This window comes from Schistocerca serialis, chromosome 7 (assembly GCF_023864345.2).
Source record: "Schistocerca serialis cubense isolate TAMUIC-IGC-003099 chromosome 7, iqSchSeri2.2, whole genome shotgun sequence".
NCBI lineage: Eukaryota > Metazoa > Arthropoda > Insecta > Orthoptera > Acrididae > Schistocerca > Schistocerca serialis.
Genome location: NC_064644.1, coordinates 598,472,868 through 598,497,616, shown reverse-complemented (window position 1 = coordinate 598,497,616; position 24,749 = coordinate 598,472,868). Strand labels below are relative to the sequence as shown.

At 43.2% G+C, this 24,749-nt stretch overlaps 1 protein-coding gene across 1 annotated transcript in view; it reads left to right on the top strand.

Annotated features, from left to right (window-relative positions):
• Positions 1-7,941, top strand: part of LOC126413280 (myrosinase 1-like) — a 69,491-nt gene extending 61,550 nt beyond the window's left edge. The window contains exon 11 of the mRNA XM_050083181.1: positions 7,777-7,941. Within this exon, the coding sequence (XP_049939138.1) occupies positions 7,777-7,903 (127 nt within the window). The 3' untranslated portion in view covers positions 7,904-7,941. The remainder of the gene's footprint in view (positions 1-7,776) is intronic.
• Positions 7,942-24,749: the final 16,808 nt, after the last annotated feature.

Below are 24,749 nucleotides of genomic sequence, written 5' to 3'. Positions count from 1 at the left end.
TAGGTAAGGCATATCAGAGCGTGCGCGAAGAATGGAAATAGGAACGGCCACAGAACTGTTTGTCTAGCATGAGAGCCTAACAGAAATGGAGACAGATCGCAGAAGAACAATGTAGAAAATCAATAGTGAACATCATCTTCCTAAAAGTTGTCAGTATTTGATAGAAGTAGGCACGTTTGCTCCAAACGTTCCTTCGCCTCTTCATTCTACACTGAGGTGATATCGGATAACGATGTGCTCATGTACTGATGGCGGTAGTATCGCATACACAAGGTATAAAAGGGCAGTGCATTGACGGAGGTCTCATTTGTACTCAGGTGATTCATGCGAAAAGGTTTCCGATGTGATTTTTGCCTCACGACTGGAGCTAGATGCATGGGACATTCCATTTCTGAATTCTTAAGGGAATTCAGTATCCCGAAATCCACAGCTACAAGAGTGTGCCGAGAATACCAAATTTCGGGTTTTACCTCTCACCAAGGACAACGCAGTGGCCGACGGCAATCCCATAACGACCGAGAGCATCGGCGTTTCCGTCGAGTTGTCAGTGCTAACAGACAAGCAACACTGCATGAAATAATCGCAGAAATGAATGCGTGGCGTGCGACGAATTTATACGATAGGACAGTGCGACGAAATGTGGTTTTAATTGACTATGGCAGCAGACGACCGACGCGGGTGCCTTTGCTAACAGCACGACACCGCCTGTAGCGAATTCTTCTGGCCTCGTCACCATATCGGTCGAATCCTGGACGACCGGAAAACCGTGGACTAGTCAGATGAGTCCCGATTACAGTTGGTAAGAGCTGATCGTAGGGTTGGACTGTGGCATAAGCCCCAAGAAGCCATGGGCGCAAGTTGTCAGCGAGGCACTGTGCAAGCTGGTGATGGCTCCATAATGGTGTGGAATGGACTACGTTCTCAGATTCAACTGCATCTATCATTAACTGAAAACGTATATGTTCAGCTATTGGAGACCCCCCCCCATGAACCATGGACCTTGCCGTTGGTGGGAAGGCTTGCGTGTCTCAACAATGCAGACAGCCTTACCATAGGTGCAACCACAACGGAGGGGTATCTGTTGAGAGGCCAGACAAACGTGTGGTTCCTGAAGAGGGACAGCAGCCTTTTCAGTAGTTGCAGGGGCAACAGTCTGGATGATTGACTGATCTGGCCCTGTAACACTAACCAAAACGGCATTGCTGTTGTGGTACTGCGAACGGCTGAAAGCAAGGGAAAACTACAGCCATAATTTTTCCAGAGGGCATGCAGCTTTACTGTATGATTAAATGATGATGGCGTCCCCTTGGGTAAAATATTCTGGAGATAAAATAGTCCCCCATTCGGACCTCCGGGTGGGGACTACTCAAGAGGACGTCGTTATTAGGAGAAAGAAAACTGGCGTTCTACGGATCGGAGCGTGGTATGTCAGATCCCTTAATCGAGCAAGTAGGTTAGAAAATTTAAAAAGGGAAATGGATAGGTTAAAGTTAGGTATAGTGGGAATTAGTAAAGTTCGGTGGCAGGAGGAACAAGACTTTTGGTCAGGTGAACACAAAATACAAAATCAAATAGGGGTAATGCAGGAGTAGGTTTAATAATAAATAAAAAAAATAGGAGTGCGGGTAAGCTACTACAAGCAGCATAGTGAACGCATTATTGTGGCCAAAATAGACACGAAGCCCACGCCTACTACAGTAGTACAAGTTTATATGCCAACTAGCTCTGCAGATGATGAAGAAATTGATGAAATGTATGGTGAGATAAAAGAAATTATTCAGGTAATGAAGGGAGATGAAAATTTAATAGTCATGGGTGACTGGAATTCGACAGTAGGAAAAGGAAGAGAAGGAAAAGTAGTAGGTGAATATGGATTGGGGCTAAGAAATGAAAGAGGAAGCCGCCTGGTAGAATTTTGCACAGAGCATAACTTAATCACAGCTAACACTTGGTTCAAGAACGTGGAAGAACGCTGGAGATGCTAGAAGTGTTTCAGATAGATCATATAATGGTAAGACAGCGATTTAGGAACCAGGTTTTAAATTGTAAGACATTTCCAGGGGCAGATGTGGACTCTGGCTGCAATCTATTGGTTATGAACTGTAGATTAAAAATGAAGAAACTGCAAAAAGATGGGAATTTAAGGAGATGGGACCTGGATAAAATGACTAAACTAAAGGTTATAGAGAGTTTCAGGGAGAGCATAAGGGAACAATTGACAGGAATGGGGGAAAGAAATACAGTAGAAGAAGAATGGGTAGCTTTGAGGAATGAAATAGTGAAGGCAGCAGAGGATCAAGTAGGTAAAATGACGAGGGGTAGTAGAAATCCTTGGGTAACAGAAGAGATACTGAATTTAATTGATGGAAGGAGAAAATACAAAAATGCAGTAAGTGAAGCAGGCAACAAGGAATACAAACGTCTCAAAAATGAGATCGACAGGAAGTGCAAAATGGCTAAGCAGGGATGGCTAGAGGACAAATGTAAGGATGTAGAGGCTTATCTCACGAGGGGTAAGATAGATACTGCCTACAGGAAAATTAGAGAGACCTTTGGAGAAAAGAGAACCACTTGCATGAATATCAAGAGCTCAGATGGAAACCCAGTTCTAAGCAAAGAAGGGAAAGCAGAAAGGTGGAAGGAGTATATAGAGGGTCTATACAGGGGCGATGTTCTTGAGGACAATATTATGGAAATGGAAGAGGAGGTAGACGAAATGGGAGATATGATACTGCGTGAAGAGTTTGGCAGAGCAATGAAAGACGTAAGTCGAAACAAGGCCCCGTGAGTAGACAACATTCCATTAGAACTACTGACAGCCTTCGGAGAGCCAGTCCTGACAAAACTTTACCATCTGGTGAGCAAGATGTATGTGACAGGCGAAATTCCCTCAGACTTCAAGAAGAATATAATAATTTCAATCCCAAAGAAAGCAGGTGTTGACAGATGTGAAAATTACCGAACTATCGGTTTAATAAGTCACAGCAGCAAAATACTAACGCGAATTCTTTACAGACGAATGGAAAAACTGGTCGAAGTTGACCTCGGGGAAGAAATGTTGGAACACGTGAGGCCATACTGACCCTACGACTTATCTTAGAAGAAAGATTAAGGAAAGGCAAACCTACGTTTCTAGCATTTGTAAACTTAGAGAAAGCTTTTGACAATGCTGACTGGAATACTCTTTCAAATTCTGAAGGTGGCAGAGGTAAAATACAGGGAGCGAATGGCTATTTACAATTTGTACAGAAACCAGATGGCAGTTATAAGAGTCGAGGGACATGAAAGGGAAGCAGTGGTTGGGACGGGAGTGAGACAGGGTTGTAGCCTCTCCCTGATGCTATTCAATCTGTATATTCAGCAAGCAGTAAAGGAAACAAAAGAAAAGTTCGGAGTAGATATTAAAATCCATGGAGAAGAAATAAAAAGTTTGAGGTTCGCCGATGACATTCTAAATCTGTCAGAGACAGTAAAGGACTTGGAAGAGCAGTTGAACGGGATGGATAGTGTCTTGAAAGGGCCGGCCGCGGTGGCCGTGCGGTTCTGGCGCTGCAGTCCGGAACCGCGGGACTGCTACGGTCGCAGGTTCGAATCCTGCCTCGGGCGTGGGTGTGTGTGATGTCCTTAGGTTAGGTAGGTTTAAGTAGTTCTAAGTTCTAGGGGACTTATGACGTAAGATGTTGAGTCCCATAGTGCTCAGAGCCATTTGAACCATTTTTTGTCTTGAAAAGAGGATATAAGATGAACATCAGCAAAAGCAAAACCAGGATAATTGAATGTAGTCGAATTAAGACGGGTGATGCTGAGGGAATCAGATTAGGAAATAAGACATTTAAAGTAGTAAAGGAGTTTTGCTATTTGGGGAGCAAAGTAACTGCTGATGGTCGAACTAGAGAGGATATAAAATGTAGACTGTCAATGGCAAGGAAAACGTTTCTGAAGAAGAGAAATTTGTTAACATCGAGTGTTGATTTAAGTGTCAGGAAGTCGTTTCTGAAAGTATTTGTATGGAGTGTAGCCATGTATGGAAGTGAAACATGGACGATTAATAGTTTGGACAAGAAGAGAATAGAAGCTTTCGAAATGTGGTGCTACAGAAGAATGCTGAAGATTAGATGGGTAGATCACATAACTAATGAGGAGGTATTGAAAAGAATTGGGGAGGAGTTTGTGGCACAACTTGACTAAAAGAAGGGATCGGTTGGTTGGACATGTTCTGAGGCATCAAGGGATCATCAATTTAGTACTGGAGGGCAGTGTAGAGGGTAAAAATCGTAGAGGGAGACCAAGAGATGAATACACTAAGCAGATTCAGAAGGATGTAGGCTGCAGTAGTATTGGGAGATGAAGAAGCTTGCACAGGATAGATTAGCATGGAGGACTGCATCAAACCAGTCTCAGGACTGAAGACCACAACAACAGCAACAACTTGGAGACCACTAGTAGCCAGTCATTCACGGATGTCATTTTCCCAAACAACGATGGAATCTTTAGGGATGACAAAGCGCCATGTCACTGGTATGAAGAATCTGGACTATTCGAGTGAATGATTTGGTTACCCAGATCCCACCGAACATTTATGGGACATAATTGAGAAGTCAGTTCGTGCATAAAAACCTACACCGGTAATACTTTCGCAGGTACGGAGAGCTATAGAGATAGTAGCATGGCTCAATATTTTTGTAGGCGACTTCCAAAGGCTTTTGAGTCCATGTCACGTCGAGTTGGTGCGCTAAACTGGGATAACGAGATCCGACACGATATTAGGACTTTCGTCACCTGAGTGTATGAGAGACGTCTCCGTTTCTGCAGCTATGTTATGTGCTTCAATTTTCTTAGATACTGTCTGCAAATCATGGTCTAGCCGTTAACATCAGTGAAAATACAGTCTAGATCGCGACGGTTATTTTATTAACTTGACCAGTTTCGCCCCATTCTTTGGCCATGTTCAGATAGCACTATGAAAGATAGAGAACTTCTAATTACCTAAAGAAGCCAGTGACTTAAAATGAAGTAATTTATGCATATTAAAATCGAAGGGCCCCTATCCACCAGCTGAAGTTGACGTTGCGGAGAACAGTCAGTTGACCCCAGTCGCTGAAACTGCCACTGTTGGGATTGCATTATACAGGGTGATTTTTTCTACCGTGTACAAATTATAGGGATTGATCGATGAGAGGATACGGAACAAAAAAGGTCTAATAAACTTGATGTCCGAAAATGCATTGTTTCCATGTTAGAGACCATTTATTCAGCCATACTGTATTAGAGATACTTCGGTCTAATACGGGCTGTACCACGCAGTCACAGTTACGATATGCACGGTTTCCTTCTGGAGGTTGTACTGTTCGTCAAGCGTCATACCCCAGCGCCCTCTCCTGCCATAGTAATTCGCAATATTGTGTCCGACTCACTTCTCTAGGTAACTCAGCTTGTAGTGGATGTGATACAGCGTTGTACACAATAATTACGTTTTCGAATCGAGAGCTTGTCGACATGGTGTTTCCTTACCGAAAGGCAAATGGCAACGGGCGGCCGGCAGCAAGGTTATATCAGAAGACATGCCCCGTCGACAATAACCACAGCATTCAATCTTTGCAATAGTGTTTCGCCGTTTGTCTGGGACAGGGTCGTTTCAGGAAGCAGGAAATCATGAAAGACGTACACGAAATGTTCGTACACCAAACTTTGAGGAAAATGTGAATCACACTGTGGAAGGCGACTGCCGTGGCAGTACCAGGCAGTTGGCCCACCAGTACAGTGTAAGCCAGACGACCGTGTGGAACATTCCCCATGACAACTGTTACTACCCTTATCTCTTATAGCGTGGGCAGGGATTATTAGCAACACTTTCCACATCGGGAGTAGTTTTGCCTGTGTTTTTTTTTTTTTTTTTTTTTTTCAGCAGGCAACCACGATTCCGGGATTTGTCTTCCATCCTATTCACAGAAAAGCCCACCTTTACGCGGAGTGGTATCTTCAACTTTCATATCAACCATCTATGGGATAGTATGCAGGACTCCCATGGTATGGTGACAGCGAATCATCAGCATCGGTGCAGCCGGAATGTGAGGACCGGGATAATTGGCGACCGCGTTTTGGGACCAGTCCTCCTCCCACGTCGCCTAACGGGTCAGAAATATCGGCGTTTCTTGCGGGTGGCTTTGCCTCCCCTGCTGGAAGAAGTGCCGCTAACGTCCAGACGCATCCCAATCGTGTCTTCCTTGATGGACGGATCGGACGGGGAAGACGGAGTCCAGTTGCATGGCCTGCTCGTTGACCGGATCTCTACCCGTGCGATTTCTTGTCAGGGGACCATCTCAAAAGTATCTTGTACGGAGAGCTCAACCCATATCTGCCTTTGACACTATTCGGATGCAACCTGGACGATGTGAACGTGTGAGACAGAACATGCTACGGTGCGTACACGCATGAGTTCACGCACAAGGAACCATTTCCAACAAATACTGCAACTGCGACTGCGTGGTACTACGCCGCAGTCTCTGTAACAATGAATGATTCAATAAATGGTCTCTAGCATGGAAACAATGCATTTCCGGACATAAGTTTTTTAGATCTTTTTTGTTCCGTATCCTTTCATCGATCAATCTCTATAGTTTGTACACGGTGGTAAAAATTACTCTGTATAAATCTGTTGCGGGCGTGTTTCTACTGTATGACGTCAACGTCAGCTATCCATCTGGTAGAAATAATTCATTTAACTAGACGAATATATTCATAGGATCGGCTATTTAATCAGTAGGGTATGTGTATAGAATAAACAAATCGCCAGATTTTATAGGCTGACGTAATTTCTCGACAAATACGGGCTATAGGTTTCAAAGTATATAGGTTTTTTTAGCAAAATGTACTGTATTAAACAGTAAGACCAATATTCCAGTTTTATTATATGAGAAGACGCAATTTTTTAATCATATTCCACCACAAATAACAGTTTATTGGCTTCCAAGTACTATTGTTCTCTTGTAAAACAGGTCTGTATTAAGAGTATGACTAGCTTTTTGCTGGCAACTCATAGTAAAGATTGTACTGTGGCCACTTCAAGAAACCAATCTGCTTATCTTTGACAGTTGCGATCGACCTCAGTCGTTATGGATACACACATTTGATACTTGTTGACCATCTTACTACGACGTTCCATGTCAATGGCGTCCGTAGATAGGAAGTTCAGGCCAGAAGAATGCTCCAATGTTCTACTAAATTTCGTGTTATTCAGAACACAGTGTAATTAGTGCATAATTAACATGGATGATAATTGTTGATTCTATATGCACCATCGCGATCTAGACAGTTTTTTCACTAACTTTATACAGTTTACAAGATCGCTGTTTTCCAAAAATGTTACTAATTGTTAACGTTGCTGCATCTGGATTTAGAAAATAATGTAAACCAGTTCTAAAACTGCTATCTACATATCAATCAACTCCCCACATACTGATCCTGAAAAGTTCATGAGGATAAAATAATGGTAATAATAGAGATAAAAATTAATAGACATAGACAGTGATGATATGAAGGATCATCTACCAGTGCTCCACCCATAAATAGAATACAGCGAAATATTAACATATGGTGTAATAAAAAGCATTCTTTTCCGGTTGATTACGATAATTTTGATGTATGTCGACAGGCTTATTGTGTATGTGATTTATTTTTGAATAATGTGTGTGTGTGTGTGTGTGTGTGTGTGTGTGTGTGTGTGTGTGTGGCGTATTGCAAACGCGTGTGGCGTAATACGGTAATATTTTTACACAGGGTAAAGTACGGAGTCTACGAGGTGGATTTCAGCAGTCCAAACAGAACGAGAACGCCCAAGGACTCGGCTGCCTTTATAGCAGAAGTCTACGGAACCAGACAGCTTCCAGAGCAGTACTTTTGGTAGAAAGTTTCCATGTGCTGGTATAAGCCTCAAATAAGTTGTAAGCGAAATTTGACTGAGGTATTTTTTTAGAATAAAAGCTGCAAAAATGAACCAGTTTACAAGAAATACAAAGATTTTATTTCTACCCTTTCATTATAACTCTTCGATCACTGTCCCGTAGATGTGTATACTGACATAACTGATACTCGAGAATGTACTGCCCACAAAACAAAACAGTTCGCTTTTCTTGATACGCTCAGGTACCTTCGGTTGCGTACAGTGCTCATCAGTTGTAACACAACACACATTGGCTACAGCGGCAGCACCACATGTAACAGTTTTACCACTGTATATGTTCCCTTCTCATTTTAACGATTTCACTTACACATCTTTTTAATTTCCTGTGATTGCTTAGAATTACCGTATATGGTTTTACACAGCATGTACATTTTATCCCTTTTATCTGTCTGAAAGGCTGCGTAGAGCGTCGAATGGTTAGGGCGATTAAGTTTGTTAAAAAAATGGCTCTGAGCACTATGGGACTTAACTGCTGAGGTCATCATTCCCCTAGAACTTAGAACTACTTAAACCTAACTAACCTAAGGACAACACACACATCCATGCCCGAGGCAGGATTCGAACCTGCGACCGTAGCGGTCACGTGGTTCCAGACTGAAGCGCCTAGAACCGCTCGGCCACTCCGGCCTGCTAAGTTTGTTAAAGATAGAAGTTTTATAATTATGAAGTTAGTTAAAATGTGAAGGAACATTGGGAACCAGAAGACGTATGTGTGTTACATTCTGTTGTGCCGCACAGCAGTAGGGTGAATGGGTCGCGGAACGCCGAGTTCAGCAACACGAAGGGAACACTGTGTTACCAACCAACAAAAGACGTGACAAGAAGCAGTTCGTCACACGCCAGGGTGTCAACATCGAGGGTGGTAATCGGATCAGTGACGCCAGCCGATGAACACCAGAATGTTACACCGATCTACTGGAGAGGAAGAACTGTTTAACACGAGTGCCAGAAAGCCATATTTAAGGTTCGGCAGCCAGCTCGCCGTCGTCGACCGTCATGAGGCGCTGGAGTCACGCAGAGCTTGTGTCACTCAGTGCTGCTGCCAGTCCAGAGTGCTCAGTCATCGTAACAGTCACTGTCGTAATGCGGGTCAACGCCTACGAGGCGCCAGAATGATGCTGCCACTGTAGTCATCAATGTCACTATCTACATCTACATCTGCATCCATACTCCGCAAGCCACCTGACGGTGTGTGGCGGAGGGTACCGTGAGTACCTCTATCGGTTCTCCCTTCTATTCCCGTCTCGTATTGTTCGTGGAAAGAAAGATTGTCGGCATGCCTCTGTGTAGGCTCTAATCTCTCTGGTTTTATCCTCATGGTCTCTTCGCGATATATACGTAGGAGGGAGTAATATACTGCTTGACTCCTCGGTGAAGGTATGTTCTCGAAACTTCAACAAAAGCCCGTACCGAGCTACTGAGCGTCTCTCCTGCAGAGTCTTCCACTGGAGTTTATCTATCATCTCCGTAACGCTTTCGCGATTACTAAATGATCCTGTAACGAAGCGCGCTGCTCTCCGTTGGATCTTCTCTATCTCCTCTATCAAACCTATCTGCTACGGATCCCACACTGCTGAGCAGTATTCAAGCAGTGGGCGAACAAGCGTACCGTAGCCTACTTCCTTTGTTTTCGGATTGCATTTCCTTAGGATTCTTCCAATGAATCTGTCTGGCATCTTCTTTACCGACAATCAACTTTATATGATCATTCCATTTTAAACCACTCCTAATGCGTACTCCCAGATAATTTACGGAATTAACTGCTTCCAGTTGCTGACCTGCTATATTGTAGCTAAATGATAAGGGATCTTTCTTTCTATGTATTCGCAGCACATTACACTTGTCTACATTGAGATTCAATTGCCATTCCCTGCACCATGCGTCAATTCGCTGCAGATCCTCCTGCATTTCAGTACAATTTTCCATTGTTATTACCTCTCGATATACCACAGCATCGTCCGCAAAAAGCCTCAGTGAGCTTCCGATGTCATCCACAAGGTCATTTATGTATATTGTGAATAGCAACGGTCCTACGACACTCCCCTGCGGCACACCTGAAATCACTCTTACTTCGGAAGGCTTCTCTCTATTGAGAATGACATGCTGCGTTCTGTTATCTACGAATTCAATCCAGTCACACAATTGGTCTGATAGTCCATATGCTCTTACTTTTTTCATTAAACGACTGTGGGGAGCTGTATCGAACGCTTTGCGGAAGTCAAGAAACACAGCATCTACCTGGGAACCCGTGTCTATGGCTCTCTGAGTCTTGTGGACGAATAGCGCGAGCTGGGTTTCACACGACCGTCTTTTTCGAAACCCATGCTGATTCCTACAGAGTAGATGCTGCCACCACCTGTAATGGGAGTCATCACCTCGGGTGCATTGTGGTAACGCATTGTCGCCATCGTCCTGGGACGCTGCCTCCACAAACCTGTGGCCTGGGCCAGAGTGGGGAGCCCTGGCCCAACGATCCAATGATGCCAGACAGCCACCACCGGCATGGTCAGTACCTGTCTGTCCCACTGCCACTGCTCTGCTACCCCCCCCGCCCCCCCCCCCCCCCCCCCGCCGCCACCACCAGCAGCAGTGATCACAACACAGTCCTGTGGCATGTGGTTCCAGCTGCCACAGTATGGCCAGCAGGGCCATAGCGCTGCTGCTGAGGCAGCAGGTTCCAGTTATGCCAGCGCAGCTACAGTCGCAGCAGTGGGTGTATGTGTGAGCGTCCACCAGCCACATTCGTCACCCCTGAGAGCATTACGAGAGGAAGCAAAACTCGCCTAGAGGGCAAACAACCAATGTATTGCAGTTGATCAATAAACGTTCATATTCTGTCTTCAGTAGCCATCCGTGGACTCACCCCCACCATCCTTTTCCTCACACCCAACAGAGAACGAACATCGAATCCAGCGACAGGCAGTAGAGTCCCATGCCTGTTTACAGTAGAGATGGGTCTTCCTCAATTAAACAAAAAAGAGTGGGACTGTACAGTTACATGACAGTTGCAGTGTCTGAGGCACTGGATTTCAATGGAGGTTATTAGGGTTCATGTCTCCCCAACGCCATATTTTTTTACATGCGTTGTTTGTTGAAGTAGAGGCGCAGTGTATGTTCTGGGAGAAGTGCTGCTGAGATCAGCATCAGCATTTCTGGAATTGCTGACATCAGCATCAGCTCTCTTCCCAGAACTGCCAACGCCAGCCTCCAGAGCCTGAGCAATGGCATTATTCCCAGAATTACCTCCTCTCCCCCCCCTCCCCCTGTAGAAGACAGCATTATGATTTTTGTGAAAATGTGGGGCAGCCAATAGTGTGCAAGCTCGCCCCCCACCATCCAAGTAATTTTAATTTTTATAGTTCAGTTGCATGAGCGCTGTCATTTACCATTTACCATCTATACTGCTGACAATACAAAGCGCCACCAACAGCAACAGCAGCAATCAGCTAGCAAGAAGAAGCCTATCAGTAAGTATCTGTCAGTTATTTTTGCTATAAAGATATGGTTATTTTGCATGTGCACGTCACAGTATTCCAATGTTATACTGCTTCCATGCACATGCATTTTCCAGGTGTTCCATAATGAATTCATAACGTTTATATTCAGGTTTCTGTTGCTATTTTTACATATGAGGAATGCATTAGATCCTCCCTTAATCACAGCAGCAACAGTCACTGTACCCAAGAGGTCTTGAGCTGGTGTCATCCAACTATGTTGCAGCGCAGTTGCAGACATTACTCAAGCTGCGGGCAAGCTACACAAGATTACTGCTTTTTTTCAATAGTTACAACGTGACTACAAGTGGATCTAAGTAGGTGAATGTGGGTCTGTCACTCGACTGTGACTTTGATGTGGTGACTGAGGTAGAGAATATTCAGATCCTTGCTATTACAGTTCACTATTTGTAGTTGAAATGGGCCTATCTGCACAGTATGATAGTGTTCATATAGAGAGAAATGACACCAGAATTCTAACCACCCATGCGCCTATTAACACTGAGAGGTGGGACGTCACTCACTCACTTTAACAATGTTGTCAGTCAGATAAATATTCATATTTAGTTCATCATCTCTGTGTTCCCCAGTACTACGTTTCGTATGTGTGGTTTATTATCGACTAGCGGCATCGGAACTGTATGGAACTTTTCCTGGGAGTCAAGTACATTGTTTACAATGAACAACTGCCATTTTAATGTAACCCTCGTGTCCACACATTGACGATGCAACACACAAATACATTCGCGATTGAATACTACAGAATCAATACGGACTTCTCTCCAAGCGACTAACACAGCTATAGTCACCGTATGGAACTTCTCCTGGGAGTCTAATAGCTTGTTTCCGAAGCACCACTGCCAGTTTACTGCAACACCCGCACCCTCACATTGACGATGAAACACACAAACTGCGTCGTGATTCAATACTACAGGCCCCATGCCGACATCTCTTGAAGCAAAAAATGAGACTACGGTCACCGTATGGAAATTCACCTGGGAGTCAAATAGCTCTTTACCGATCCACCACTGCCAGTTTACTCTACCAACCACACAATCATATGATGATGAAAAATAAATTTCATCACGATTCAATACTAAAGGCTCCATTCCGTCTTCTCTCCAAGCAACTAACGCAGCTAAGGTCAAAGTAACAAACTTCTCCTGGGAGTCAAGTAGCTTGTTTCCAATGCACCAATGCCAGTTTGCTGTGCCCCTCTCTCCCTCACATTGACGAAACAACCAAAAAACTGCGCCGTGATTGTATACTACAGACTCAATGATGACTTCACTCCAAGCGAATAACGCGGCTTCGGTCACCGTATGGAACTTCACCTGGGAGTCAACTAGCCTGTTCCCCATGCAAACTGCCAATTTACTGTAAACCTCGCACCCTCACATTGATGATGCAACACACAAACTTTGTCCCCATTGAATACTACAGGCTCCATGTAACTTGTCTCCAAGCGAATAAGGCAGCTACGGGAATATTCTTAGGAGCCATGTAGCTTGTTTCCGATGCACCACTGCCAGTTTACTACAATAATTGCACCATCACATTGACAATGCAACACACAAATTGAGTAATGATTCAATACTACAGTCTCCATGCTGACTTCTCTCAAAGCAAAAAGTTAGGCTATGGTCACCGTATGGAACTTCATCTGAGAGTCAAATAGCTCGTTTTCGATGCACCACTGCCAATGTAGTCTACCAATCGCACCCTCACATGACGCTGCAACTCACAAATTGCTGGTGTGGTCGAGCGGTTCTAGGCGCTTCAGCATGGAACCGCGCGACCGCTACGGTCACAGGCTCGAATCCTGCCTCGGGCATGGATGTGTGTCATGTCCTTAGGTTAGTTAGGTTTAAGTAGTTCTAAGTTCTAGGCGACTGATGACTTAGAGGTTAAGTTCCATAGTGCTCAGAGCCATCGGAACCATCCAAATTGCATCGCGATTGAACATCACAGCCTCCACGCCGAATTCTCTCAGAGAGACTAACGTGCCTGAGGCCCCGTATGGAAAATCTATAGGGAGTGCAGTTTCATGTTACCAATGAAGATAAATCCGTTTACGATAATCCTCGCACCCACACATTGATGATGCAACACAGAAATTGCGTTGCGATTAAACAGTTCAGGCTCCACGCAGAACTCTCTACCAGAGACTAACGTACCTGTGACCCCTGTATGGAAAATCCCCTGGGATTGAAGCTTCATGTTTCCGTTCAAGATAAATTCGCTTATATGTAATCCTCACAACCTCACATTGATGATGTAACACAGAAATTGCGTTGCCATAGAACACTACAGGCTATACGCAGAATTCTCTGGTAGACCCAAAAGTGCCTGCGGCCCCCGTATGGAAATTCTCCTGGGAGTGCAGTTTCATGTTTCTGATGAAGATATATCCATTTACTTTTATCCTCACATCCTCACATTGATGATGCAACACAGAAATGGTGTCGCGAGTGAACACTACAGGCTGCAGGCCGAATTCTCTCCGAGATACTAATGCGCCTGCAGCTCCCCTATGGAAATTCTCCTATTAATGCAGTTTCAAGTTTTCGATGAAAATAAGTCCGTTTGCTCTAACGCTCGTGCACTCACATTTACGATGCAACACAGAAATTGCGTCGCGAGTGAACACTACAGGCACCACGCCGAATTCTCTACGAGAGAGTATCGTGGAACGTACCCAAATCGAAAATATTGTAGGAGTGGCCTCTCATGCTTCCGATGAAGATAAATCCGTTTACTTTAATCCTCACACCGTCACATTGATGACACAACACAGAAATTGCGTCGCGATTAAACTCTACAGGCTCCACGCCGAACTCTCTTCGAGAGACTAACATGCCTGCTCTCCCCTACGGAAAATCTACTGGGAGTATAGTTTCAGGTATTCGATGCAGATAAATCCGTTTACTTTAATCCTCACACCCTGACATTGTCGTTGCAACATAGAAATTGCGTCGGGATTGAACACTACAGGCTCCATGCCTAATTCTCTCCGAGAGACAAACGTGCCTGCTGCTGCCCTACGGAAAAACTCTTGTGAGTGCAGTTTTATGTTTCTGATGAACATAAATCCGTTACTTTAATCCTCACACCCTCACATCGATAATGCAACACTGAAATTTCATCACGATTGAACACTACAGGTTCCACGCCCAATTCTCTCTGAGAGACTAACGTGCCTGGGGCACCTCTACGGAATATCTCCTGGGCGTGCAGTTTCATGTTTCCGATGCAGATAAATCCGTTTACTTTAATGTTCACACCCCCATATTGATGATGCAAAGCAGAAATTGCATCGCGATTCAACAGTACAGGCTCCACATCCAATTCTCTCTGAGAGACTAAGGTGCTTGCGGTTCCCCTATGGAGAATCTCCTGGGAGTGCAGATTCATGTTTCCTATAAAAATCCGATTACTTTAATCCTCACACCCTCACTTTGTCTTTGCAACACAGATATTTCGTCACGATTGAACACTACAGGCTCCACGCCGAATTCTGTCCGAGAGACTAACGTGTCTGCTTCCTCCTACGGAAAATCTCCTGGGAGTGCAGTTTCATGTGTCCGATGCAGATAAGTTCGTTTAGTTTAAACCTCACACCCTCACATTGATGATGCAACACAGTTATTGCGTCGCGATTGAACACTACCGCCGCCACGCCGAACTCTCTCCGTGCGACTAACGTGGCTGCAGCCCATGTATGGAAATTATCTTGGGAGTGCAGTTTCATGTTTCCGAAGCAGTTAAATCCGGTTACTTTAATCCTCACACCCTCACATTGATGATACAACACAAAAAGTGCATCACGATTCAACACCACAGGCATCCACGCCGAATTCTTTCCGAGAGACTAACATGCCTGCGGCTTCTCTATGGAAAAATCTCCTGGGAGAGCAGTTTCATGTTTCCGATGCAAATTAATCCGTTTGCTTTAATACTCACATTGTCACATTGATGATGCAACACAAAAAGTGCGTCATGATTCAACACCACAGGCTCCACGCAGAATTCTTTCCGATAGACAAAAATGACTTCAGCCCCAGTATAGAAAAACCACTGGGAGTGCTGTTTCATATTTCCGATGATGATAAATCCGATTACTTTAATCCTCACACCCTCATATTAATGATGCAACACAGAAATTAGTTGGCGATAGAACACTGGAGACTCCACACTGAATTCTCCTCGAGAGACTAACGTGCTAGCAGCTCCCCTACGGAAAATCTCCTGGGAGTGCAGTTTCATGTTTCAGATGCAGATTAAGCAGTTTACTTTAATCTTCACACCCTCACAATGATGATGCAACACAGAAATTGCGTCGCGATTGAACACTATAGGCTCCACGCCTAATTCTCTCCGAGAGATTAACGTGCCTGGGGCTCCCCTACGGGATAACACCGGGAAGTGCAGTTTCATGTTTCCAATGCAGAAAAATCCGTTTACATTAATCCTCACACCCTCACATTTACGTTGCAACAAAGAAATTGCGTCGCGATTGCACACTACAGGATCCACGCCTAGTTCTCTCCGAGAGACTAACGTGCCAGCGACTCCCTTACGGAAAATCTTCTGGCAGTGCAGTTTCTTCTCTCCGATGCAGATAAATCAGTTTACTTTAACACTCACACCCTCACATTAAATTTGCAACACAGAAATTGCGTCGCGATTGAACAGTACAGGTTCAATACCGAATTCTACCCGGGACATCAACGTTACTGCTCCCCTATGGAAATTATCCTGGGAGTGTAGATTCATGTTTCCCATGCAGATCAATTCGTCTACCTTAATCCTCATACCCTCACATTGACGATGCAACACAGAAACAGCTCCGCGATTAAACACTACATGCTTCACGCCGAATTCACTCTGAGAGACTAACATGCCAGCGGCTCTACTACGGAATAATTCCAGGGAGTGCAGTTTCGTGTTTCCGATACAAATAAATCCGTTTAATTTAATCCTCACACCCTCACATTGGTGATGCAACACAGAAATCAAGTGGCGATTGAAAACAACAGGCTCCACGCCGAATTCTCTCTGAGAGACTAACGTGCCAGCTGTTCCCCTACGGAAAATCTCCTAGGAGTGCAGTTTCAGGTTTCCGATACAGATAAATCCGTTTACTTTAATCCTCCACCCTCACATTGGAGATGCAAAACAGAAATTAAGTGGCGATTGAAAACAACAGGTTCCACCCCGAATTCTCTCTGAGAGACTAACGTGCCAGCGGCTCCCCTACGGAAAATCTCCTAGGAGTGCAGTTTCATGTTTCCGATGCAGATAAATCCGTTTACTTTAAACCTCACACCCTCACATTGATGATGCAACCTGGAATTAAGTGGCAATTGAAAACAACAGGCTCCACGCCGAATTCTCTCTGAGAGACTAACGTGCCACAGGCTCCCCTACGGAAAATCTCCTGGGAGTGCAGTTTCATGTTTCCGATACAGATAAATCCGTTTATTTTAATCCTCCACCCTCACATTGGCGATGCAACACAGAAATTAAGTGGCGATTGAAAACAACAGCCTCCGCGCCGAATTCTCTCTGAGAGACTAACGTGCCAGCGGCTCCCCTAGGTAAAATCTCCTAGGAGAGCAGTTTCATGTTTCCGATACAGATAAATCCGTTTACTTTAATCCACACACCCTCACATTGATGATGCAACAAAGAAATTAAGTGGCGATTGAAAACAAGAGCCTCCACGCCGGATTCTCTCTGAGAGACTAACGTGCCAGCGGCTCCCCTACAGAAAATCTCCTAGGAGTGCAGTTTCATGTTTCCGATACAGATAAATCCGTTTACTTTAATCCTCACACCCTCACATTGATGATGCAACACGGAAATTAAGTGGCGATTGAAATCAACAGGCTCCACGCCGAATTCTCTCTGAGAGACTAACGTGCCAGCGGCTCCCCTACGGAAAATCTCCTAGGAGTGCAGTTTCATGTTTCCGATACAGATAAATCCGTTTACTGTAATCCCCACACCCTCACATTGATGATGCAACACAGAAATTAAGTGGCGATTGAAAACAACAGGCTCTACGCCGAATTCTCTCTGAGAGACTAATTTGCCAGCGGCTCCCCTTCGGAAAATCTCCTACGAGTGCAGTTTCATTTTTCCGATACAGATAAATCCGTTTACTTTAATCCTCACACCCTCACATTGTCCCTGCAACATGGAAATTGCTTTGCGATTCATCACTTAATGCTCAACGCCGAATTCTCTCCGAGGGACTAAGGTGCTTGTGGCTCCCCTACGGACAATCTCCTTGGAATGCAGGTTCATGCTTCAAGTGCAGATAAATCCGTTTCCTTTAATACTCACACCCACACATTGATGGTACAACCCAGTAAGTGCATCACAATTGAAGGCTACAGTCTCCACGCCGTTTCTCTCCGTGAGACCAACGTGCTGCGGTTGCCCTACGGAAGATCTCCTGGGAGTGTAGCTTCTTGTTTCAGATGCAGGTCAATCCGTTTACTTAAATCCTCACAGCCTCACATTGATGATGCAACACAGAAATTGCCTTGCGATTGAACACTAGAGACTCCACGACGAATTCTCCTCGAGGGGCTAACGTGCCAGCAGCTCCCCTACGGAAAAATCTCCTGGGAGTGCAGTTTCATGTTTCCGATGCAGATTAATCTGTTTACTTTAATCCTCACACCCTCACATTCACCTTGTAACACAGAAATAGCGTCGCGTTTGACACTACAGGCTCCACGCTGAATTCACTCCGAGAGACTAACGTGCCAGCGGCTCCCCTACGGAAAATCTCCTAGGAGTGCAGTATCACGTTTCCGATACAGATAAAAACGTTTACTTTAATCCTCACACCCTCACATTGCTGATGCAACACAGAAATTGCCATGCGATTGAACACAACAGGCTCCACGCCGAATTCTCTCCAAGGGATTAACGTGCCTGCAGTTCCCCTACAGAAAATCTCTTGGGAGTGCAGTTTCATGTTTCCGATGCAGATACGTCCGTTTACTTTAATCCTTGCACCCTCACATTGGTGATGCAACACAGAAATTGCGTCGCGATTGAACACTACATGCTCCACGCCGAATTCTCTCTGAGAGACTTACGCGCCACCGGCTCCACTAATGAAAATCTTCTGGGCAGTTTCATGTTTCCGATGCATTTAAATCAATTTACTTTAATCCTCACACCCTCCGATTTATGATGCAACACAGAAATTGCGTCGTGATTGAACACTACAGGCTCCACGACGAATTCTCTCCGAGAGACTAACGTGAAAGCAGCTCCCCTATAGAAAATCTCCTGCGCCAGCAGTTTCATGTTTCCGATACAGATAAATTCGTTTACTTTAATCCTCATACACTCAAGTTGATGATCCATAACTGAAATTGGGTTGTGATTGTACACTACATGCTCCACGTCGAATTCTTTCCGAGAGAAATGTCCTGGGAGTGTTGTTTCATGTTTCCAATGCAGCAAAATCGGTTTACTTTAATCCTTACACGATCACATTGATGATGCCACACTGAAATTGCGTCGCGATTGAACACTACAGGCTCCACGCCGAATTCTCTCTGAGAGACTAACGTGCCAGCGGCTCCCCTACGGAAAATCTCCTGGGAGAGCAGTTTCATGTTTCCGGTTGTGGGGCGGCGGGTGGAATAATTGTTAACGTTCCTATTATTTATTTAATGCTGTTGTTAGCCATCTAAACTACAAAATACAAACTACAAACTACAATATTGGCAACCAGAAAGTGATTAGGAAAACGTGAAGCCTGTAATTAGAATTCCTAGTGCCCACTTCATTTGAGAAATATATTTATAGCTACAGCTTATTGCCCTGAGGAATTAGGAGATTGTCTAGGATTCATAATCAAATACCAATCTCTCTAAAATGTTCACTATATTCTGAAAGTCACAGACCAAAAAGAATCCACACAATCCAACTACCAGAGGAGTTCAGAATGTAATGCGTTGATGCAACTATAACTGTTCAAATCAAATGTTTAAGTCAATGCTCACAATAATTTGATGATAATGTTCATCAAACGCCACGCTAATATTGGTAGAATGTCTGTCTTGTGGCGACACGTGAAAATACGACATACGCAAACCTAAGATAGATCATTTACGTCATCCCAAAATTAACACTTCACTCGAAAACGATTTCATGGTAACTTATTACTACATCCGAAGCTGTTTATATCAACGATACCGACGCGACGGGACTCCCGACACGGGTGGTGCATTAATCAGCGTATTCAGAGAACTGTGGCCTTCTTCTTCTCACGCAGCATTCTTACATATAAAGCCGCGATGCGGACGCCTAAGGGAACGACTGATCAAACCTGCTCTCCCGACTAGCCGCTGGGCTAGTAATGCACCACTTTAAGTTATCGAATAAATCATTACTTCCTTTGCTGATGGCCGATGAAGCTTTCAATTTAATTGTGCAATCAGCACACAAGTAAGTAATCATAATAAAAGTCTGACGTGGCTAAGTCAAAATCTTTTGGGCGAGAGAATTAATTTAATTACACTACATGCAGTAGACGAGCTCTGAACTTGCCCTTTGGAGATACGCTATTGCTATAGTTTTATAGTTATTCAGTTGAAACTTCTCACATCTTTATAGCGGATCTCCCTTCTACTTAAATTTAAACATGCTAGCTTTATTTATTCGCCTACTTAATCTATCTTGCTTCCTTAATTTCTAGGACAAAAACCAGAAAATCATGAATTTCAACTAAAATTTTAATTTGTGAGATCCAGAATACTGTTTCTACTAAATTATTATGCAAAAGGAATCTAAATATAAATTTTTAAGTTTCTATCTCTTTTCTGTTGCGCCAATGATTTTTACAGAAAAACGTCCAAATTTCGAAAATGGTTAAAGTTATTGAACTGATATTCAACACATATTGATTTAGTATTGCTCATGACATGCTAGAAAAGTTTCAGGTTAATAATTATTGCACAACATTTATGACGTCAGAGCTAGTTACAGCGGACTGGCTGGCACACAATGGAAAGACTGATGTGAATTTTATAAGGCGTGAGTAGGCTGCTTCCCTACATCACCCTCTACTTAATTTATTTTAATGTAAATGAAAAAAAAATTAATTACAGAAAGGGAAGCAAGAGTACAGCTTAACTCCCTATGAAAAATTGAAATTGAAATGTAAACATATAGAAATATTAAAAGAAAACTTATTACCTACTTCAATTATTTAAATTGCTAGCATGTTCACTGCCTCTTAAGCAACATTATCACTTAAAATTGAAGCAAAATCAATGAAACACTTTGAAATAGATATTGCCTTAGACAGACAAACACATAAAAATATGTAAAATTATGAAAATCTTAAATCCACTAAATTGTCTGTAAATATTTTTACATACACAAATTCAAAGAAAATAACACAGTTATTCATGATACATAAACAGATAATTATATCTTAGCAGTTTTTTCTAAACCTGAAAGAAAATTTCACAAATCATGACAATTTCATTTTTACATACGTGGTTGTAGCCGCTTTGGCTGGCGTTCTACACTTCCATTCACAAGGATAGAGGAGGGGAAGTTGCTATGGTGTGCGTCCTTCACGTTCACTCTAATTTACATGGGGAAAGGGGAGGGGTCACTGTGAGTTGTGTCCAAGTCACTCCACGCTTTCACACAGCTACCAGGCTGCCATTATCTGGTTTGTCCTGTAGAACAAACAAAAAGAGTGCCTCAGACTCTGTTCACTTAATATCTAAGGGTGGGTCACAATCAAATGGGGATATATACATTATATCTTTCAGTATGTTACTGGAACAAAGTTAACAGAACTTTTTCAATTTTACTCTCACAGTTTACTTAACTGTCATAAAATCGGTAAACAAATGGCTCAAAACGCCCTTAGTCACGTACTAGAGAAAATTTATGCTCAAGGCATACAATCATAAATCCTATTTAATCTCAATTTATTATTTCTGGGCCGGAACACTGAACCAATGCTCGGTACATTCCTGACAAATCTGTATTTTATTTACTTAACTGACTCATCTTCGATTACCTTATTCTTAGAGATAGTATGAGTATATTTGATTAGCAGTTGTCTTCTCAGCCTCTTTGTACATATGAGTAATTTGTGGTAATAGTACAGTTCTGAGTGTTCAAAACACACTACGTTTAGTTGACTACTAAATCCACTTATTGGTCTTCTGCTGATGTGTCAGTTCCACATCTGCAATTATGTACTTACTTACTTTGCTAGTGTATGAACTTAAGTAAAACTCACTCCATTAAAATTTAAAGCATAGGATAGCACATTTATTTCATATCTATAGTGTATTGCAGCTGATCAGTTTGCTCACGTTGCAATCCATTTCCACTTGATTGGATGCTGAAACCACAGGTAGTCTCTCTCGACCTACCACTAAAGTGCATTAAGTAATTATGGCCGAGCGTAATGCTAAATTCCTTAAACCTATAGGACACCATGAGCTGCTCTGTCTCATCTAACATAAGGGTACCTATGGTCGCATTCACGCCTCCAACTCATAACCTCAATACATGTAGGTGTGTCACCGCACACCCAACACCAAAATAATGGCCAGCTCCAACCTTATAAATACTTCAGGGAAGTGTCCTTCACGTCTCAACCACAAACACTACTCAATTCTATTACACTGCCGTTCCTTGCTACACAAGGTGAGTTCATTTTTACAACTTATCTGTCTATTTTTCATAACACTAAGCACTCTCTATTACTATTTATTAGTTAGCTCTAATGCATACACTAGGATCCTGCTTATAAACGAACTTGTATATCTCTTTTAAACATTATTGTGGGACCATTTCCAATAAAACAACACTTGTACTTATAATATTACCAGTGTTCTACACATACTAGTTACTCAACTACATTTTTATCTTAATTATGTCATACTTCTCTATTGTTTATGTCACTGTTAGGTTTGTCACATTAGGTATTTTCTTCACTAATCGGTGGATAGAATGGTTACAGAACTCATTGCTTGATAGCCATGACAGAAAATTTTAGTATTGCAAAGAAGGAGTCGAAACTTTGGTAGATAGGAAAGATGAAGAATGAGTGAGACCTGAAACGGAAAGAAGATCTCACACAGCTGGGACTGCACAGCTGCCACACTGTGTAGAGGTTACAGAACAACCTCCTCCCCACAGAATTCATTAGCATAATGCTGGCTTGATAGTCATACCGGAAGATTTTAGTATTTGAGAGTAAGAGCCGAAATTTTGGTGGATAGGAAAGATGAAGAATGAGTGAGACCTGAAAAGGAAAGAAGATCTCACACAGCTGGGACTGCACAGCTGCCACACTGTGTAGGGGTTACAGAATAGCCTCCTCCCTACAGAATTCATTGGTTTCAGAAAATTTTCGTATTGGAAAGAAGAGGTCGAATTCTTTGTAGATAGGAAAGATGAAGAATGAGTGAGACCTGAAATGGGAAGAAGGTCTCACACAGCTGGGACTGCACAGCTGCCACACTGTGTAGAGGTTACAGAACACCCTCCTCCCTACAGAATTCATTGGCATTACTAGCCCAGCGGCTAATCGGGAGAGCAGAGTTGATCAGGCGTTCCCTTAGCCGTAAGTACACTGCACGAGAAGAGGAAGGCCCCAGTTCTCTCCAGACACTGATTAGCGCACCACCTGTGCCGGGAGTTGCGTTGCGTTGGTATCATTGATATAAACAGCCTCGGATGCAGTAATAAGTTACTCAGGATATGCGTAACCATGAAATCGTTTTCGAGTGAAGTGTTAATTTTTGACAACGTTAATGATCTATCTTAGGTTTGCGTATGTTGTATTTTCATGTGCCACAGCAGGACAGACATTCTACCAATATTAGCATGGCGTTTTATGAACATTATCATCAAATTATGGCGAGCATTCACTTAAACAATTAATTTGAACAGTTATAGTTGCATCAGCGCATTACACTCTGAACTGCTCTGGTAGTTGGATTGTGTGGATTCTTTTTCGTCTGTGACTTTCAGAATATAGTGAACATTTTAGAGAGAATGGTTTTTGATTATTGAATCCCAGAAAATCTCCTAATTCCTCAGAGCTATAAGCTGTAGCTATAAATGTATTTCTCAGATGAAGTGGGCACTAGGAATTCTAATTACAGGCTTCACGTTTTGCTAATCACTTTCTGGTTGCCAATATTGTAGTTAGAGAGGACGTGTTGAGAGCAGCAAACAACAGCTTTAAATAAATAATAGGAACATTAACAATTATTCCACCCGCCGCCCCATATATGGCGCATCGGCTAAGGGAAAGAAACTGAGTAAAAGTGAAAGTGATTTTTAAATATTCGTGAGTGAAATGCGACACGCAACTGAGTAATAGAACAGTGATAGTGTTACGTGTGCATGTGGACGACGTAATTGGATTAACAACGCATCTGGATTGACGGAGCTGGCACTGAGTCTAGCGGTGCTGCCGGCATCGCGAGAAGCCAGTTTCGCCTCCCCGCAGTCGTCCGCCGGAGCAACCAGAGCCGCGCCTGCAGTTGCGGGCCACGCAAACACACAGCAGCCGTCGAAGTGCCGTCTGCAGTTCAACGCGCCGCGTCGCATCAGTAATCCTGGTACTCCGCGCCAGCAACGCCATATGTCGTGCAGAAGGAACTAAGTGAAAAGCTGTTAACATTTTTACTAACCTGGACTAAAAGACTGTCAGTGATGGAACCGCCACAAGAAACTGAGGTTAAACTTAAATCAGAATCTATGTCTGTTGAGGGAACTGTAAATCCAGACAATGGTTCAAGTGTAAATATGCATGAAAATAGCAATGTTAAAGTGAAGTATGAAGTATTGTCTCCTGACAGTAGTGTGAAAGGGGGCAATGATTCAATAATAGAGACCCCTGTAGTAAAGCAGAAATCAGAAATTGTTAATTTATTGGATGATAGTTTATCTGATGAGCTAAAAACGAAACAGTCATCAGAGGTGGTAGAGTTTAAAAAGGATAAGTTAGATATCTAATCAATCAGATGTTTCATTTCGTTTTGATGATTCTGGTATTGGAGCTAGTTTCTCGTCACCTGAGTGTGATAAAAAACCAGCTAGTGAGCAACCCAAAGATGCTGGAGATATTGATTTAAATGTTATATTACAAGCAATAGCTACCAGTAATGCTAAAATGACAGCTGAATTAAAGTGTGAGATTGTGGCCAGCCAAACTAATTTTAATAAACGATTGGAGGTAATGGACAATACCTTCAAGGCTGGTTGCAATAAGT